At 44.9% G+C, this 20,464-nt stretch overlaps 1 protein-coding gene and 1 long non-coding RNA gene across 2 annotated transcripts; both read right to left on the bottom strand.

Moving 5' to 3' along the window:
* Window positions 1-367: 367 nt before the first annotated feature.
* Window positions 368-19,038, bottom strand: dis3 (DIS3 exosome endoribonuclease and 3'-5' exoribonuclease). The gene is made up of 20 exons (XM_065022589.1): window positions 18,709-19,038; window positions 18,165-18,322; window positions 17,589-17,782; window positions 15,691-15,764; window positions 15,200-15,367; window positions 14,053-14,328; window positions 13,701-13,838; window positions 13,305-13,451; window positions 12,948-13,064; window positions 12,696-12,797; window positions 12,422-12,486; window positions 12,249-12,333; window positions 12,003-12,130; window positions 9,723-9,809; window positions 9,196-9,352; window positions 6,374-6,588; window positions 5,884-6,052; window positions 1,161-1,319; window positions 929-1,051; window positions 368-749 (listed from the first exon to the last, which is right to left on the bottom strand). Exons 1-20 carry the CDS (start codon window positions 18,925-18,927, stop codon window positions 681-683), a joined length of 2,850 nt encoding a protein of 949 aa, XP_064878661.1. The 5' UTR covers window positions 18,928-19,038; the 3' UTR covers window positions 368-680.
* On the bottom strand, window positions 1,814-2,838 carry LOC135572536 (uncharacterized). The gene is made up of 3 exons (XR_010464376.1): window positions 2,674-2,838; window positions 2,418-2,617; window positions 1,814-2,204 (listed from the first exon to the last, which is right to left on the bottom strand). It is a non-coding gene; the product is annotated as an uncharacterized LOC135572536 (long non-coding RNA).
* Window positions 19,039-20,464: the final 1,426 nt, after the last annotated feature.

The following is a 20,464-nucleotide window of genomic DNA, read 5'->3' as shown; positions in this document are numbered from 1 at the left end:
ATGGAGGAAGTGTTATTGAATGAGTGTAACGTTCTGACTAGACCACTGAGCCACATTAAATGTTGTACAACTGGGCTACTCTTCAGTTTCCTGGCTACATGTGATTTAAATGCACCTACTCCAATCACAAACTAGACAAAGAGATGAGAAAGGAACATTGTCTAGTCTGTTTTGTGATTGGAGTAGGTGCATTTAGAGATGAAAAGGAACATGTTGCCTTTCTCATCTCTTTGTCAAAGAGATCATGTTTTGTCACAAAACAGATTGGAAAAGAGATAGGTGCATTTCAGACTAGACAAAGAGATGAGAAAGGAACATGGGCTAAATGCACCTATTCCAATCACAAAACAGAGACTAGACAAAGAGATGAGAAAAGGAATATTGGCTAAAACCAAGAGCTTTATTGAGAGTTTTACAAGGTAACATTCCTTCCAGAATAGACCGGTCAGGACTAGAAATACAATATATCATCCCATTCTACAGGTTACTGGCATCCCATTAACATTTACCTGGAAGGATGACATTAAGTCAAGGAAAAAGGTTCTGACTGAAGGTTTTAAAATCATAAACATATTAACCACAGGATGTTCTGTGCTTGTAATGTAGAAAAGAAAAGCTAAACATTTAAAATAACTCTAAACTGAGCTCGGAGAAGAGTTTCAGTCTGAGGATGGTGTTGTTCAACGGTCCAGTTTAGCTCTCTTGACCTCTGGTTCTGGTTCAGACGGCGCCACACTCACTCCAGAGATCTAGAAAACAACCATATTAGTTACATGTCCAAGCCTGAAATGAGTGATTTGACATGACAGATGGCTATTTTACCTCGTCGGACACAAACCGTTACCTGAACGTGGTTGTACTTCATGGAAATAACCACCATAGGATCTCTGTAATTACAGAGAGATTCAGTTTGAAACAACAAACGTACCACAGGTTCGACCAGGGACATCCTGATCTTCTGGTGCTGGACGTTGGACGCATCCAGACTGATTGTCACTTTGACCTTGTCAAACATGTTGAAGGAGTGGCCCTCCACCGTCAGACTAGGAGCCTGCACACACACACACACACACACACACACACACACACACACAGTTACAGTTGATCCATACACACAAAAAAAAAAAGCTTTAGTTTTCTCTGACACACAACGAGGGTACCTCTTCGTTGAAGATCAGTTTGGGGCTGGGTTTATCTTTGTTCTCAAAGAACACCGTTCCCTCCAGACCAAACTTAGGGATGAGGACGATGATGGCGTTCTTCCTCACAAACAGGATGAAGCCCTCTTCGTTCAGGATGCCTCTGCTCTTGAAGAACAGCTGGAGGAAACGACACATTATCTCGTCAAACAGATGGAAACAGGGAGCGACTACCCGGAAATGTCCAGTAAGAAATGTTATTTTTCAATTTCCGTTGCAAAGAAATTTGCTAGTGCACTAATGAATATGACCTAGTTGTCCTTTTGTAAAAATGGGTCCCTCGTCTTCAATGGGACTTCCTGGTTAAATAGTTAGTCCAGTACCTGTGTGTGGAAGGCTAGAGGCTCTAACAGGTCAGTGTGTTGGGTGAGTACAGTACCTGTGTCCAGTACCTGTGTGTGGTAGGCTACAGAGGCTCTAACAGGTCAGTGTGTTGGGTGAGTCTAGTACCTGTGTGTGGGCTAGAGGCTCTAGGCTAGAGGCTCTAACAGGTCAGTGTGTTGGGTGGGTCCAGTACCTGTGTGTGGTAGGCTAGAGGCTCTAACAGGTCAGTGTGTTGGGTGAGTCTAGTACCTGTGTGTGAGGCTCTAACAGGTACGCTAGAGGCTCTAACAGGTCAGTGTGTTGGGTGAGTCTAGTACCTGTGTGTGGTAGGCTAGAGGCTCTAACAGGTCAGTGTGTTGGGTGGGTCTAGTACCTGTGTGTGGTAGGCTAGAGGCTCTAACAGGTCAGTGTGTTGGGTGAGTCTAGTACCTGTGTGTGGTAGGCTAGAGGCTCTAACAGGTCAGTGTGTTGGGTGAGTCTAGTACCTGTGTGTGGTAGGCTAGAGGCTCTAACAGGTCAGTGTGTTGGGTGGGTCCAGTACCTGTGTGTGGTAGGCTACAGAGGCTCTAACAGGTCAGTGTGTTGGGTGGGTCCAGTACCTGTGTGTGGAAGGCTAGAGGCTCTAACAGGTCAGTGTGTTGGGTGAGTCCAGTACCTGTGTGTGGTAGGTGGGTCCAGTACCTGTGTGTGGTGAGTCCAGTACCTGAGGCTCTAACAGGTCAGTGTGTTGGGTGAGTCTAGTACCTGTTGTGAGTCCAGTACCTGTGTGTGGTAGGCTAGAGGCTCTAACAGGTCAGTGTGTTGGGTGGGTCCAGTACCTGTGTGTGGTAGGCTACCTGTGTGTGGTCTAGGCTAGAGGCTCTAACAGGTCAGTGTGTTGGGTGGGTCCAGTACCTGTGTGTGGTAGGCTACAGAGGCTCTAACAGGTCAGTGTGTTGGGTGAGTCCAGTACCTGTGTGTGGTAGGCTACAGTGGCTCTAACAGGTCAGTGTGTTGGGTGAGTCCAGTACCTGTGTGTGGTAGGCTACAGAGGCTCTAACAGGTCAGTGTGTTGGGTGAGTCCAGTACCTGTGTGTGGTAGGTGGGTCCAGTACCTGTGTGTGGAAGGCTAGAGGCTCTAACAGGTCAGTGTGTTGGGTGGGTCCAGTACCTGTGTGTGGTAGGCTACAGAGGCTCTAACAGGTCAGTGTGTTGGGTGAGTCCAGTACCTGTGTGTGGTAGGCTACAGTGGCTCTAACAGGTCAGTGTGTTGGGTGAGTCCAGTACCTGTGTGTGGTAGGCTACAGAGGCTCTAACAGGTCAGTGTGTTGGGTGGGTCCAGGTCAGTGTGTTGGTAGGTGGGTCCAGTACCTGTGTGTGGAAGGCTAGAGGCTCTAACAGGTCAGTGTGTTGGGTGAGTCCAGTACCTGTGTGTGGTAGGCTACAGTGGCTCTAACAGGTCAGTGTGTTGGGTGGGTCCAGTACCTGTGTGTGGAAGGCTAGAGGCTCTAACAGGTCAGTGTGTTGGGTGGGTCCAGTACCTGTGTGTGGAAGGCTAGAGGCTCTAACAGGTCAGTGTGTTGGGTGAGTCCAGTACCTGTGTGTGGTAGGCTACAGAGGCTCTAACAGGTCAGTGTGTTGGGTGAGTCCAGTACCTGTGTGTGGAAGGCTAGAGGCTCTAACAGGTCAGTGTGTTGGGTGAGTCCAGTACCTGTGTGTGGTAGGCTACAGAGGCTCTAACAGGTCATTGTGTTGGGTGGGTCCAGTACCTGTGTGTGGAAGGCTAGAGGCTCTAACAGGTCAGTGTGTTGGGTGAGTCCAGTACCTGTGTGTGGTAGGCTACAGAGGCTCTAACAGGTCAGTGTGTTGGGTGAGTCCAGTACCTGTGTGTGGTAGGTGGGTCCAGTACCTGTGTGTGGTAGGCTACAGAGGCTCTAACAGGTCAGTGTGTTGGGTGAGTCCAGTACCTGTGTGTGGTAGGTGGGTCCAGTACCTGTGTGTGGTAGGCTACAGAGGCTCTAACAGGTCAGTGTGTTGGGTGAGTCCAGTACCTGTGTGTGGTAGGTGGGTCCAGTACCTGTGTGTGGTAGGCTACAGAGGCTCTAACAGGTCAGTGTGTTGGGTGAGTCCAGTACCTGTGTGTGGAAGGCTAATGACTTAAATGTACATGTAAATGTAGAGGCTCTAACAGGTCAGTGTGTTGGGTGAGTCCAGTACCTGTGTGGGGAAGGTGGGTCCAGTACCTGTGTGTGGAAGGCTAGAGGCTCTAACAGGTCAGTGTGTTGGGTGAGTCCAGTACCTGTGTGTGGTAGGCTACAGAGGCTCTAACAGGTCAGTGTGTTGGGTGAGTCCAGTACCTGTGTGTGGTAGGCTACAGAGGCTCTAACAGGTCAGTGTGTTGGGTGAGTCTAGTACCTGTGTGTGGTAGGCTAGAGGCTCTAACAGGTCAGTGTGTTGGGTGAGTCTAGTACCTGTGTGTGGTAGGCTAGAGGCTCTAACAGGTCAGTGTGTTGGGTGGGTCCAGGTGGGTCCAGTACCTGTGTGTGGAAGGCTAGAGGCTCTAACAGGTCAGTGTGTTGGGTGAGTCTAGTACCTGTGTGTGGTAGGCTACAGTGGCTCTAACAGGTCAGTGTGTTGGGTGGGTCCAGTACCTGTGTGTGGAAGGCTAGAGGCTCTAACAGGTCAGTGTGTTGGGTGAGTCCAGTACCTGTGTGTGGTAGGCTACCTGTGTGTGGTAGGCTCAGAGTGCTCTAACAGATCAGTGTGTTGGGTGAGTCCAGTACCTGTGTGTGGTAGGCTAGAGGCTCTAACAGGTCAGTGTGTTGGGTGAGTCCAGTACCTGTGTGTGGTAGGCTAGAGGCTCTAACAGGTCAGTGTGTTGGGTGAGTCCAGTACCTGTGTGTGGTAGGCTACAGAGGCTCTAACAGGTCAGTGTGTTGGGTGGGTCCAGTACCTGTGTGTGGAAGGCTAGAGGCTCTAACAGGTCAGTGTGTTGGGTGAGTCCAGTACCTGTGTGTGGAAGGCTAGAGGCTCTAACAGGTCAGTGTGTTGGGTGAGTCCAGTACCTGTGTGTGGAAGGCTAGAGGCTCTAACAGGTCAGTGTGTTGGGTGAGTCCAGTACCTGTGTGTGGTAGGCTGGGCTCTAACAGGTAACAGGTCAGTGTGTTGGGTGAGTCCAGTACCTGTGTGTGGTAGGCTACAGTGGTTCTAACAGGTCAGTGTGTTGGGTGAGTCCAGTACCTGTGTGTGGTAGGCTACAGAGGCTCTAACAGGTCAGTGTGTTGGGTGAGTCTAGTACCTGTGTGTGGTAGGCTACAGAGGCTCTAACAGGTCAGTGTGTTGGGTGAGTCCAGTACCTGTGTGTGGAAGGCTAGAGGCTCTAACAGGTCAGTGTGTTGGGTGAGTCCAGTACCTGTGTGTGGTAGGTGGGTCCAGTACCTGTGTGTGGTAGGCTACAGAGGCTCTAACAGGTCAGTGTGTTGGGTGAGTCCAGTACCTGTGTGTGGAAGGCTAGAGGCTCTAACAGGTCAGTGTGTTGGGTGAGTCCAGTACCTGTGTGTGGAAGGTGGGTCCAGTACCTGTGTGTGGAAGGCTAGAGGCTCTAACAGGTCAGTGTGTTGGGTGAGTCCAGTACCTGTGTGTGGTAGGCTAGAGGCTCTAACAGGTCAGTGTGTTGGGTGGGTCCAGTACCTGTGTGTGGTAGGTGGGTCCAGTACCTGTGTGTGGAAGGCTAGAGGCTCTAACAGGTCAGTGTGTTGGGTGGGTCCAGTACCTGTGTGTGGTAGGTGGGTCCAGTACCTGTGTGTGGTAGGCTCTAACAGGTCAGGCTCTGTGTGTGGTAACAGGTCAGTGTGTTGGGTGGGTCCAGTACCTGTGTGTGGTAGGTGGGTCCAGTACCTGTGTGTGGTAGGCTACAGAGGCTCTAACAGGTCAGTGTGTTGGGTGAGTCTAGTACCTGTGTGTGGTAGGCTACAATGGCTCTAACAGGTCAGTGTGTTGGGTGGGTCCAGTACCTGTGTGTGGAAGGCTAGAGGCTCTAACAGGTCAGTGTGTTGGGTGAGTCCAGTACCTGTGTGTGGTAGGTGGGTCCAGTACCTGTGTGTGGTAGGCTACAGAGGCTCTAACAGATCAGTGTGTTGGGTGAGTCCAGTACCTGTGTGTGGAAGGCTAGAGGCTCTAACAGGTCAGTGTGTTGGGTGAGTCCAGTACCTGTGTGTGGTAGGCTACAGAGGCTCTAACAGGTCAGTGTGTTGGGTGAGTCCAGTACCTGTGTGTGGTAGGCTACAGAGGCTCTAACAGGTCAGTGTGTTGGGTGAGTCCAGTACCTGTGTGTGGAAGGTTAGAGGCTCTAACACGTCAGTGTGTTGGGTGGGTCCAGTACCTGTGTGTGGAAGGCTACAGAGGCTCGCTGTGCGTACTGGGCCATCTTGTGTCTGTAGTTGAGGTTGTTGCAGAGGGCAGACTGCTTGTGTTTGTCCATCAGGTCTGGGTAAGTGCTGTCTGCTCCAATGGCTACAGCCAGCAGCCGATGCACGATGATGTCAGAGTATCTGTAGAGGTTACAATCACATCAGAACCAGTCAGAGTAGAGGAAGGGGGGGTGTGGATGGACCAGTCAGGAGTAGAGAAGGGGGGGTGGGGGTGGACCAGTCAGGAGTAGAGGAGGGGTGTGGTCCAGTCAGAGGTAGAGAAGGGGGGTAGTGGTGGTCCAGTCAGAGGTGGGGGGGGAGTGTGGACCAGTCAGGAGTAGAGAGAGAGTGTGTTCTCACCGTCTGATAGGTGAGGTGAAGTGTGTGTTCTCACCGTCTGATAGGTGAGGTGAAGTGTGTGTTCTCACCGTCTGATAGGTGAGGTGAAGTGTGTGTTCTCACCGTCTGATAGGTGAGGTGAAGTGTGTGTAGATGGGAGAGGCCAGTCCATAGTGGTGGAAGTCACTGTCCATCCCGGAGCAGAAGTACACAGCCTGCATCATGCAGCGTGTTGCTAGGATACGCAGCAAGGTGTTGAAGTAAGGGAAGCCGTCCACCTGGGCCGCGTCCAGAGAGTCAGCTAGAGCCTTGGCCGAGTCCGTGTGGATCACCATGTCCTGAGGGGAGGGACAACAACGTGAGGACTACATTAGACTGATGTCAGAAACAACAACATTAGGACTACATTAGACTGTCAGAAACAACAACGTGAGGACTACATTAGACTGTCAGAAACAACAACGTGAGGACTACATTAGACTGATGTCAGAAACAACAACGTTAGGACTACATTAGACTGTCAGAAACAACAACGTGAGGACTACATTAGACTGATGTCAGAAACAACAAAGTTATGACTACATTAGACTGTCAGAAACAACAACTACATTAGAAACAACAACGGACTACATTAGACTGATGTCAGAAACAACAACGTTAGGACTACATTAGACTGATGTCAGAAACAACAACGTTAGGACTACATTAGACTGTCAGAAACAACAACGTTAGGACTACATTAGACTGTGTCAGAAACAACAACGTGAGGACTACATTAGACTGATGTCAGAAACAACAACGTGAGGACTACATTAGACTGATGTCAGAAACAACAACGTTAGGACTACATTAGACTGATGTCAGAAACAACAACGTTAGGACTACATTAGACTGATGTCAGAAACAACAACGTTAGGACTACATTAGACTGATGTCAGAAACAACAACGTTAGGACTACATTAGACTGTCAGAAACAACAACGTGAGGACTACATTAGACTGAAGGTTCTACGTCAGTCCCTATTTCGTTGTCCTTCGTTGTCCTTCGACCCGGAAAGGAACAATTGTCCCCAAGAAATATCAAGTCTTATTAAAACTGGGTTATAGATAGAAGTATTGTCTATAGATGTACCGGTCATTAGACTGGTTATAGATAGAAGTATTGTCTATAGATGTACCTGTCATTAGACTGGTTATAGATAGAAGTATTGTCTATAGATGTACCTGTCATTAGACTGGTTATAGATAGAAGTGTCATTGTCTATTAGATGTACCTGTCATTAGACTGGTTATAGATAGAAGTATTGTCTATAGATGTACCTGTCATTAGACTGGTTATAGATAGAAGTATTGTCTATAGATGTACCTGTCATTAGACTGGTTATAGATAGAAGTATTGTCTATAGATGTACCTGTCATTAGACTGGTTATAGATAGAAGTATTGTCTATAGATGTACCTGTCATTAGACTGGTTATAGATAGAAGTATTGTCTATAGATGTACCTGTCATTAGACTGGTTATAGATAGAAGTATTGTCTATAGATGTACCTGTCATTAGACTGGTTATAGATAGAAGTATTGTCTATAGATGTACCTGTCATTAGACTGGTTATAGATAGAAGTATTGTCTATAGATGTAGACTGTCATTAGACTGGTTATAGATATTAGACTGGTTAAGTATTGTCTATAGATGTACCTGTCATTAGACTGGTTATAGATAGAAGTATTGTCTATAGATGTACCTGTCATTAGACTGGTTATAGATAGAAGTATTGTCTATAGATGTACCTGTCATTAGACTGGTTATAGATAGAAGTATTGTCTATAGATGTACCTGTCATTAGACTGGTTATAGATAGAAGTATTGTCTATAGATGTACCTGTCATTAGACTGGTTATAGATAGAAGTATTGTCTATAGATGTACCTGTCATTAGACTGGTTATAGATAGAAGTATTGTCTATAGATGTACCTGTCATTAGACTGGTTATAGATAGAAGTATTGTCTATAGATGTACCTGTCATTAGACTGGTTATAGATAGAAGTATTGTCTATAGATGTACCTGTCATTAGACTGGTTATAGATAGAAGTATTGTCTATAGATGTACCTGTCATTAGACTGGTTATAGATAGAAGTATTGTCTATAGATGTACCTGTCATTAGACTGGTTATAGATAGAAGTATTGTCTATAGATGTACCTGTCATTAGACTGGTTATAGATAGAAGTATTGTCTATAGATGTACCTGTCATTAGACTGGTTATAGATAGAAGTATTGTCTATAGATGTACCTGTCATTAGACTGGTTATAGATAGATGTAGTATTGTCTATAGATGTACCTGTCATTAGACTGGTTATAGATAGAAGTATTGTCTATAGATGTACCTGTCATTAGACTGGTTATAGATAGAAGTATTGTCTATAGATGTACCTGTCATTAGACTGGTTATAGATAGAAGTATTGTCTATAGATGTACCTGTCATTAGACTGGTTTTAGATGTCTAGTCTGAATATATAGATGTCATTAGACTTGTTTTAGATGTTGATGTCTAGTCTGAATATATAGATGTCATTAGACTTGTTTTAGATGTTGATGTCTAGTCTGAATATATAGAGGTCATTAGACTTGTTTTAGATGTTGATGTCTAGTCAGTCTGAATACGTAGATGTACCTTAGACTTGTTTTAGATGTTGATGTCTAGTCAGTCTGAATACGTAGATGTACCTTAGACTTGTTTTAGATGTTGATGTCTAGTCAGTCTGAATACGTAGATGTACCTTAGACTTGTTTTAGATGTTGATGTCTAGTCAGTCTGAATACGTAGATGTACCTTAGACTTGTTTTAGATGTTGATGTCTAGTCAGTCTGAATACGTAGATGTACCTTAGACTTGTTTTAGATGTTGATGTCTAGTCAGTCTGAATACGTAGATGTACCTTAGACTTGGCAGCCTTGTTGAGGATGTCGTAGTTGGATGGAGGAGGGGCAGGGTGCTTCCTGAGAAGAGCGCACTCTGAGAACTCATCATAAATCTTCTGAGCTACTGAGATGTTGGCCAGCAACATGAACTCCTCCACCATCGAGTTGGTCTCCCTGGGGAACAATAAAGTTATTTGAATTTGAACCCACCGATACAGCGTGAACATCAAGTCTCTGAGCAGAGATCTACTGCTGGATGTTATAACCCAGTGACAAGGAACAACTGGAAACAGCAGGATGCTTTGACAGGCAACAAAAAGCCTGTCAATATTCATGTGAATTCAGATGAACTTGTTGAAGTTTAAACCATGTTAGTCAGGGTCAAAACGACAGCACAGTTTCAAGCCCCATGAATAGAACCTTATTTTAAATTCTATATTCTAAAAGCCTTATTTTAAATTCTATATTCTAAAAACCTTATTTTAAATTCTATATTCTAAAAACCTTATTTTAAATTCTATATTCTAAAAGCTTAACAACGTACTTGAGTTCCTTGGTCTGTAGGTCTATGGGATCGTGAGTCTCACTGTCGATGTGGAAGCGAACCTCGGGCGAGGAGAGAGTCAACGCACTGAAACACACAACGGAAAACCACCATGTTAGATTACCAACAAAGACATGTATTTATACATTCCACACAGAGTACAACATATAGATTAATGACACCAGCAACCAGATCAATAAACACAATCAATCCATCAACCAACTAATCACCTTCGGGAATACATCAATCTGCCACAGTTCTAATGATCCGTCTCTTTCAACAGTTAGGGAAAAGGTTATCAACTACTGACATCACAGACCCTTTCTCTATCCTGTCTCTTCAGGATCCTGGCTAGTCTGTTCAGGCCTCTTACCCTTTCTCTATCCTGTCTCTTCAGGGTCCTGGCTAGTCTGTTCAGGCCTCTTACCCTTTCTCTATCCTGTCTCTTCAGGGTCCTGGCTAGTCTGTTCAGGCCTCTTACCCTTTCTCTATCCTGTCTCTTCAGGGTCCTGGCTAGTCTGTTCAGGCCTCTTACCCTTTCTCTATCCTGTCTCTTCAGGGTCCTGGCTAGTCTGTTCAGGTCTCTTACCCTTTCTCTATCCTGTCTCTTCAGGGTCCTGCCTAGTCTGTTCAGGCCTCTTACCCTTTCTCTATCCTGTCTCTTCAGGGTCCTGGCTAGTCTGTTCAGGCCTCCTAACCTCTTACCCTTTCTCTATCCTGTCTCTTCAGGGTCCTGGCTAGTCTGTTCAGGCCTCTTACCCTTTCTCTATCCTGTCTCTTCAGGGTCCTGCCTAGTCTGTTCAGGCCTCTTACCCTTTCTCTATCCTGTCTCTTCAGGGTCCTGGCTAGTCTGTTCAGGCCTCTTACCCTTTCTCTATCCTGTCTCTTCAGGGTCCTGGCTAGTCTGTTCAGGCCTCTTACCCTTTCTCTATCCTGTCTCTTCAGGGTCCTGGCTAGTCTGTTCAGGCCTCTTACCCTTTCTCTATCCTGTCTCTTCAGGGTCCTGCCTAGTCTGTTCAGGCCTCTTACCCTTTCTCTATCCTGTCTCTTCAGGGTCCTGGCTAGTCTGTTCAGGCCTCTTACCCTTTCTCTATCCTGTCTCTTCAGGGTCCTGGCTAGTCTGTTCAGGCCTCTTACCCTTTCTCTATCCTGTCTCTTCAGGGTCCTGCCTAGTCTGTTCAGGTCTCGAAACCTCACCCTTTCTCTATCCTGTCTCTTCAGGGTCCTGTCTAGTCTGTTCAGGCCTCTTACCCTTTCTCTATCCTGTCTCTTCAGGGTCCTGCCTAGTCTGTTCAGGTCTCGAAACCTCACCCTTTCTCTATCCTGTCTTCAGGGTCCTGGCTAGTCTGTTCAGGCCTCGTAACCTCTTACCCTTCCTCTATCCTCGGTCTCTTCAGGATCCTGGCTAGTCTGTTCAGGCCTCGTAACCTCTTACTCTTTCTCTATCCTGTCTTTCAGGGTCCTGGCTAGTCTGTTCAGGCCTCGTAACCTCTTACCCTTTCTCTATCATCTCTTCAGGATCCTGGCTAGTCTGTTCAGGCCTCGTAACCTCTTACCCTTTCTCTATCATCTCTTCAGGGTCCTGGCTAGTCTGTTCAGGTCTCGTAACCTCTTACCCTTTCTCTATCTTGTCTCTTCAGGGTCCTGGCTAGTCTGTTCAGGTCTAGTAACCTCTTACTCTTTCTCTATCTCTCGGTCTCTTCAGGGTCCTGGCTAGTCTGTTCAGGTCTCGTAACCTCTTACCCTTTCTCTATCTTGTCTCTTCAGGGTCCTGGCTAGTCTGTTCAGGTCTCGTAACCTCTTACTCTTTCTCTATCTTGTCTCTTCAGGGTCCTGGCTAGTCTGTTCAGGTTTAGTAACCTCTTACTCTATCTTGTCTCTTCAGGGTCCTGGCTAGTCTGTTCAGGTTTAGTAACCTCTTACTCTTTCTCTATCCTCGGTCTCTTCAGGGTCCTGGCTAGTCTGTTCAGGTCTCGTAACCTCTTACTCTTTCTCTATCCTCTCTTCAGGGTCCTGGCTAGTCTGTTCAGGTCTCGAAACCTCACCCTTTCTCTATCCTGTCTCTTCAGGATCTTGGCTGTTCAGGCCTCTGTTCAGGCCTCTGTTCAGGTCTCGAAACCTCACCCTTTCTCTATCCTGTCTCTTCAGGATCTTGTAACCTCTTACTCTTTCTCTATCCTGTCTCTTCAGGGTCCTGGCTAGTCTGTTCAGGTCTAGTAACCTCTTCCTCTATCCTCTCTTCAGGATCCTGGCTAGTCTGTTCAGGTCTCGAAACCTCACCCTTTCTCTATCCTCCGTTTCTTCAGGATCTTGGCTAGTCTGTTCAGGCCTCGTAAGCTCTTGGTGGTGTCATCATTCATGTTGGCGTCATCAATCCTCATCTGGGCCTCGGCGTACGTCAGCGAGGCCTGGAGGAAGAATTATCATTCAATTTAATAAACTTTATTGATCCCTGAGGGGCATTTCTTACATCGTCTCAATCACAACTGTTACATTGTCAAATGTGTGAGTTTCCTCTCCCTCTACCTTGGAGTTGATGACACTTTTAGTGAATCTGGTCTTGACTATCTCAGCCTTGTCGTTGATCTCCCATATACAAGAGAAGGCCAGCCTGCCGAGAGGAGACACCATGAACACCACTAATGGTAAATGACAACAACAACAACATATATGATGTCTTCAGGAAGTCTTAATGTCACCTCTCCACACTGGATCGTAGAGAACACAGGTTGGAGCTCAGCAGTTCAGGAACCATGTCGATCCTCTGTGGGAGACAATCAGCTGTGTTAGCAATACAACACTGAAATGGCACCCTATTCCCTATATAGTGCACTACTTTTGACCCGGGCTCTGGTAAAAAAAAAAAAAAAAAGTAGTGCACTTATATAGGGATTAGGGTGCCGTTTAAGACAAACTAAAAGAGCTAGTTAGGGTTCATCAAGGTCACTATGTGATGAAACAGATGGTCTGTACCCTTCCAGTCAGGTAGACTGTAGTTCCTCTGTTGGCAGCCTCCAGGTCCATAGCGTTGCCTGGCCGAATGAAGTGGCTCACATCAGCAATGTGGACACCAACCTTCAACCCACAAAGAAACACACACACACACACACTTTCAATTCTGTTCCACCATATTACCAATTAAAATAGATTCTGTTACCTCATCCAAACATTCACCCGTCCCAATAAAATGCTGTGGTAAACTGTGTTAGTTCCTCAGTGTCCTACCTCTTGGTTTCCATTGGGCAGGTCTCTACAGTGCAGAGCATCATCTATGTCCGTACAGCCAGGAGGATCCACACTGCAGACGGTCAGGTTCCTCAGGTCCTCTCTCACAGCCATGTCCTGATAGAAGATCAAATAAGGTTTAGTGATGCATTATTACCTGTTATAAGCATGTTATGATCCTTTACAAAGTAGTATAACCACACCATAATGCAATTATACCAACAGGCTTTAAGTAGTGTTACCAAATTGTTGATTGGTATAGCTACAACAACGTAGCCACCAGCTGACAACCATTGATATATATGTCTTGACACAAAATGGCCGCCATAACAGAACCCCCCTGTGCGGTGCAGTTACCTCCTCTGTGATGTTCCAGGGCATCTTGGGGAGGAAACTGAGGACGGCCTGTGAGAAGTCCTGGTGAGGGACATCATGCTCCAGCAGTAGCACCTCCGTCTCCGTCTCCTTGTCCCCTGCACTTCCCAGGCTACGAACAAAATGGCCCTGAGAGGAGGAGAGAGGGAGGAGAGAGGGAGAGGAGGAGAGAATGGTGTCTAGTCTCTGCTAGTTCCTCAAAGACCGAAAGAGGAGAAATAAGCCGTTATGATTGAGTTGCGTTCCAGGTCCTCTTCATTGCAGTCGAGCTGCACATCTCATGTACATCACACACTTCTCCAGGCATTGATATCCCATAATGATACGTGATCATCTGAGCAGCCCAACTGTAATCAAGAGGACCTGAGAGACACATACATTCGGGTATCTGGAGTGCTTGGGCCAGCCGTCGACGGCCACCATGATCCTCTGTCCTGCCAACGTGGCCGCCTGGCGCGTCTCTATACGGATCCTGGGGATACGGCGGTCGGCTGGGGTGAAGAGGTGACGGGTCGCCTGGGAAGGGGAGGACGGGGTAGAACAGACCAGGAACAATGAGATCTCTTCGTCAGCACAAAACAAGTACGACAGACGACAAAAATAATCACAAGAGAAACCAAAGCATGGTGGTATATGCATCCATATAGATAAATACTCATGTAGGATTTCTGAAGGGTTTGATTTGATTGATGTGTTGATTGACAGAGCAGAGCGAGGTGATGCTAGTTACCTCTTTGATTTGGGACAGGAAGAGCATGCCACAGAAGGGTCTCCAGTTCCGCTTGATGATGCCCACCACCCTGCCTGTGGGCTTCCGTGACGCCGCCCCAGACGGACCACTCTTCAACTCTGCCTCCTCCTCCTCTGTGACATCATCCTCCTTGGGCCCCTCGTCCTGCAGCACCACAGAGGACGGAGCCACCCATTGGTTCAGAGGCAGGATCTCCACAGCAACCAGGTCCTGATGGACAGCCCTGTTCAGGTTCTGCAGGCCTTGGATCAGAACCTGAGGGGCGGGACAGGAAGAGGAAGTGTTACCACGGTAACCAACGCTGCTTCATTTACATTTCCCATCCAATCATTCCCTCATCCCCATCTCGCCAGCTGGCACTTAGAACAGCAGCAAATATTCTCCCATCCAATGGTAAAGGAAGAATTATACTGTTACTCACTTTTCCAAACCAGGTACATGAACAGAGGAGTTAACTAACCAGGTACATGAACAGAGGAGTTAACTAACCAGGTACATGAACAGAGGAGTTAACTAACCAGGTACATGAACAGAGGAGTTAACTAACCAGGTACATGAACAGAGGAGTTAACTAACCAGGTACATGAACAGAGGAGTTAACTAACCAGGTACATGAACAGAGGAGTTAACTAACCAGGTACATGAACAGAGGAGTTAACTAACCAGGTACATGAACAGAGGAGTTAACTAACCAGGTACATGAACAGAGGAGTTAACTAACCAGGTACATGAACAGAGGAGTTAACTAACCAGGTACATGAACAGAGGAGTTAACTAACCAGGTACATGAACAGAGGAGTTAACTAACCAGGTACATGAACAGAGGAGTTAACTAACCAGGTACATGAACAGATGAGTTAACTAACCAGGTACATGAACAGATGAGTTAACTAACCAGGTACATGAACAGATGAGTTAACTAACCAGGTACATGAACAGATGAGTTAACTAACAAGGTACATGAACAGAGGAGTTAACTAACCAGGTACATGAACAGAGGAGTTAACTAACCATGAGGAAATATTCAGCAACTGTTGGATGACTTAAAGAATGTTCCATACTTCTATGTCAGGTTACACGGCCAGAATCCACAAATGAACATGAGCAATGCTTCAGCAGCACTCACCTCTGTACTGTCATCTCCTTCTCCGTGGACAAACACAGTAGCCTCCAAGTAGTTGTCTCTGCTAGCCCGGAACGTTCCCTGTTGGAAAGTCCCACTCTTAATCCCAGACTGGATCCTAGACAGGGGCAGGTGCTCCGGGAACAACACCTTACTGCTGGTGATCTCATTCTGGGGGAGGGAGAGAGAAATTAAAGGGATCAATTACAGGAATAACCATGAATATGCAGATCTAACTTTCTCTATGAATATGCAGATCTAACGTTCTCTATGAATATGCAGATCTAACTTTCTCTATGAATATGCAGATCTAACGTTCTCTATGAATATGCAGATCTAACTTTCTCTATGAATATGCAGATCTAACGTTCTCTATGAATATGCAGATCTAACTTTCTCTATGAATATGCAGATCTAACTTTCTCTATGAATATAAAATAGCTGCTGTAGAAAGTACATATGTGTAAATATGATATTGTGTAGGTATTAGTTACCTTGTCATCGTTGGTCAAAGCCAGTCGATCCACCAGCTCAGGGTTGGCTATCAGACTCTTGACGTACTCCTCACCTGTGTGGAACAGAGGATGGATGAAGACGGCATCTTCGAAAGTAAACACGTAGTCCACATCTACTAGAGCAAACACGTAGTCCACATCTACTAGAGTAAACACGTAGTCCACATCTACTAAAGTAAACACGTAGTCCACATCTACTAGAGTAAACACGTAGTCCACATCTACTAAAGTAAACACGTAGTCCACATCTACTAGAGTAGTCCACATCTACTAGAGTAAACACGTAGTCCACATCTACTAGAGCAAACACGTAGTCCACATCTACTAGAGTAAACACGTAGTCCACATCTACTAGAGTAAACATGTAGTCCACATCTACTAAAGTAAACACGTAGTCCACATCTACTAAAGTAAACACGTAGTCACATCTACTAGAGTAAACACGTAGTCCACATCTACTAGAGTAAACACGTAGTCCACATCTACTAGAGTAAACATGTAGTCCACATCTACTAGAGTAAACATGTAGTCCACATCTACTAGAGTAAACACGTAGTCCACATCTACTAGAGTAAACACGTAGTCCACATCTACTAAAGTAAACACGTAGTCCACATCTACTAAAGTAAACACGTAGTCCACATCTACTAAAGTAAACACGTAGTCCACATCTACTAAAGTAAACATGTAGTCCACATCTACTAAAGTAAACACGTAGTCCACATCTACTAGAGTAAACACGTAGTCCACATCTACTAAAGTAAACACGTAGTCCACATCTACTAAAAACATGTAAACTACGTAAACACGTCCACATCTACTAAAGTAAACACGTAACATCTACTACTACCAGAGTAAACACGTAGTCCACATCTACTAGAGTAAACACGTAGTCCACATCTACTAGAGTAAACACGTAGTCCACATCTACTAGAGTAAACACGTAGTCCACATCTACTAAAGAGTAAATCTACACGTAGTCCACATCTACTAGAGTAAACATGTAGTCCACATCTACTAAAGTAAACACGTAGTCCACATCTACTAAAGTAAACACGTAGTCCACATCTACTAGAGTAAACACGTCCACATCTAGTCCACATCTACTAAAGTAAACACGTAGTCCACATCTACTAGAGTAAACACGTAGTCCACATCTACTAGAGTAAACACGTAGTCCACATCTACTAGAGTAAACACGTAGTCCACATCTACTAGAGTAAACACGTAGTCCACATCTACTAGAGTAAACACGTAGTCCACATCTACTAGAGTAAACACGTAGTCCACATCTACTAGAGTAAACACGTAGTCCACATCTACTAGAGTAAACACGTAGTCCACATCTACTAAAGTAAACACGTAGTCCACATCTACTAGAGTAAACACGTAGTCCACATCTACTAGAGTAAACACGTAGTCCACATCTACTAGAGTAAACACGTAGTCCACATCTACTAGAGTAAACACGTAAACACGTCCACATCTACTAGAGTAAACACGTAGTCCACATCTACTAGAGTCTACTAGAGTAAACACATCTACTAGAGTAAACACGTACATCTACTAGAGTAAACACGTCCACATCTACTAAAGTAAACACGTAGTCCACATCTACTAGAGTAAACACGTAGTCCACATCTACTAGAGTAAACACGTAGTCCACATCTACTAAAGTAAACATGTAGTCCACATCTACTAGAGTAAACACGTAGTCCACATCTACTAGAGTAAACATGTCGTCGGCATCTACTACAGTAAACATGTAGTCCACATGTTGAACACACCTAGTATTGTGACCTTGTGTTTAAGGTTAAAGACAAGAACAGAGGTCTCATCTTGGGGTACTGAGGTAACAGAGGTGTGTTGTTTCTTACATCTGTATGTGAGCAGGCCGGACTCCTCTGCTTTCTCCTTGTTGCCCCGGTCGTTGGTCAGCAAAACAACCTTTAACCTCTTGTCCGTGGGGGTGTTGTTCAGGTGATCACTGTACCACTTGGTAGATATGCGGATGGCTCTGTCATTACGATCGTTGGCGCTTTCCCCCTGCTCTCTCTCTATATACGTTTCTCTGGAACAGAAGAATACAACCATACGTCGCTTTGAAAAGCCTTGATCACAAATGGATGGACAGTTAAGGAGTCAGCATGCTTCAGTTCGGCTGGCGACTAGCCTGAGCTAAATTTACTTTTTTGCCTAGGAGATCTTAGTCACGTCCAAAGTCCAAAAAACAAACAAAATGTTGTGTCGTTTAATATACGCGCAAACTCTCCCAAACTGTTTTGGTTGGGAAACATGCTGACTTCAGTCTTGCTCCAACTTATTTCAGTCAATTGCTACATTGGAGTAAGTGGAATAACCCCAAGGGTCACTGATTCAAAACCAAGTTATGCTGCACCCTCTTAAATCACTACAGTCAGTTATCTAAGGCAAACAGTATATATATTTTCTACCTGTGATGTTCGTTAGTGAAAGTGTAAAAGTGTTTTTCCTTGTCATGAAGGATGTCTTTCAACCGCTTGTAGATGGGAGCGCTCCTGTGGCGGACCTCTTGGAGTACAGTCTGCAGAATGATCACGTTCTTGATCAAGGGATCCTCCAGGATATCAATCTACAGACATTAAAAGGGATACTGACTCAGCGTGGTAGAATGTCACACCTGAAAGTTGGTCAAATTAGTGTTAGCTAGATCAGGGTTTTTGCCCTAGCACTGCATAGCGGACTCAAATATTCAACTCATTATCAAGCTTTGATTATTTTAATCAGCTGGGTAGGGCAAAAACCAGAACGTGCCACCGGGGTACGGGGGCAGGACCGAGTTTGCGAAACCCTGAGCTCGATAAGTGGGGTTCACACTTTCACTAGAGGCGTGTCAGACATCTAAAACTGTAGTGGTGCGGTGGGAAAATCTAGCGTTTACTTTATACATGTACTTTTTTGTATTGATTTGTTGTTAATAATAACGTTTACGTTAGACATTATTGCACAGTAACTTACCTGACTCAACACAATATTTGTGTCTGGGAGTAAATAGTGTGGGAAAGAACACAAGTTGCTTTCAATGCAAGCGTCTTTCTGCAACACAGTCTCTTCTTGCTTGCATTCTGTACAAACTTCACTTCCGCACCAAATATCGTCTCGCAGGTAGTGCTCACGGACTATTTTCATGATCCCGCCTGATCGGGTTTTCTTTACGAAAGTTTTTGATTTCAACATTACTCCGATAAATATATATTACAACAGTAATTTTGATACGTTTCTACTCATAGGTGTACATCAACAAACATTCCACCCGAGACCGATGTACACACGTGGGGGGGAGGGAAGATAAAAACATTCCCGGGGTTTCTTGTGACGGATCATATCTGATTCATATTCTATTGTGAAAGTTACCAGATACTTTGTGTGCTTTTTATACATACATCAATGAAATGTGTGTATTTTAAAAACAATTTAGGGGGAATTTTATGATAGATAATTAAATATGTCATAATATAATATTTTCCAACTCTGTGTAAAACTTTTTAAGGCCATCTTCTTTTTCTTCTTCATTTGAATGGCGGTGTGCAAACCAACGTCAAGAAGCATTACATACAGCTCCGTTGCGGGCTGGAGTGTGATAGACACAGTGCAAGTGCAACACTTGCATGCATAATCAGGGTGGATACGTCATCTTGTTTCCTTGAAAACTATACGGTCAGTAGCGACAGATAATGTAATAACTGACAATAATGGAATATCTGTTAATAATGTGATAACTTTTACATTGAACATTTTATTAATGCTGATAATGTAATACATTGCCAATAATGTGTAATAAATATGCTGAACGCATAACGTAATAACATTTTTGAGCATAATGTAATAGTTACTACAGTTAGTTATTACATTATATGTTGATTATGACATAAAGTGTGTAACTTCTTTTTCATTAATAGTGTAATGACTTCAATCAAAGATGACATCACTCTCTTTGTTTAATGCATATTAAGTGTCACACACTTGACAAATACTGAAAAGGCCAAGGTTGCCTCAGGTCAGTCACAATGCCATAATACACAGGATTCAAAACAGCAACATGTAGCCATTACTACATCCCTTAATAATGTCAGCCACACATCCATGATCACCACTGTTGTTGCTTTGTAGAGCAGCTCATTGTGTTTAGTCCTGATCAGTTCTTTATGATCACCACTGTTGTTGCTTTGTAGAGCAGCTCATTGTGTTTAGTCCTGATCAGTTCTTTATGATCACCACTGGTGTTGCTTTGTAGAGCAGCTCGTTGAGTTTAGTCCTGATCAGTTCTTTATGATCACCACTGGTGTTGCTTTGTAGAGCAGCTCATTGAGTTTAGTCCTGATCAGTTCTTTATGATCACCACTGGTGTTGCTTTGTAGAGCAGCTCATTGAGTTTAGTCCTGATCAGTTCTTTATGATCACCACTGGTGTTGCTTTGTAGAGCAGCTCATTGAGTTTAGTCCTGATCAGTTCTTTATGATCACCACTGGTGTTGCTTTGTAGAGCAGCTCATTGAGTTTAGTCCTGATCAGTTCTTTATGATCACCACTGTTGTTGCTTTGTAGAGCAGCTCATTGAGTTTAGTCCTGATCAGTTCTTTATGATCACCACTGGTGTTGCTTTGTAGAGCAGCTCATTGAGTTTAGTCCTGATCAGTTCTTTATGATCACCACTGTTGTTGCTTTGTAGAGCAGCTCATTGAGTTTAGTCCTGATCAGTTCTTTATGATCACCAC

Source organism: Oncorhynchus nerka, linkage group LG2 (genome assembly GCF_034236695.1).
Source record: "Oncorhynchus nerka isolate Pitt River linkage group LG2, Oner_Uvic_2.0, whole genome shotgun sequence".
NCBI classification, from domain to species: Eukaryota; Metazoa; Chordata; class Actinopteri; order Salmoniformes; family Salmonidae; genus Oncorhynchus; species Oncorhynchus nerka.
The sequence above is the reverse complement of the archived record's forward strand: the minus strand, read 5'-3'. Positions and strand labels throughout refer to the sequence as shown.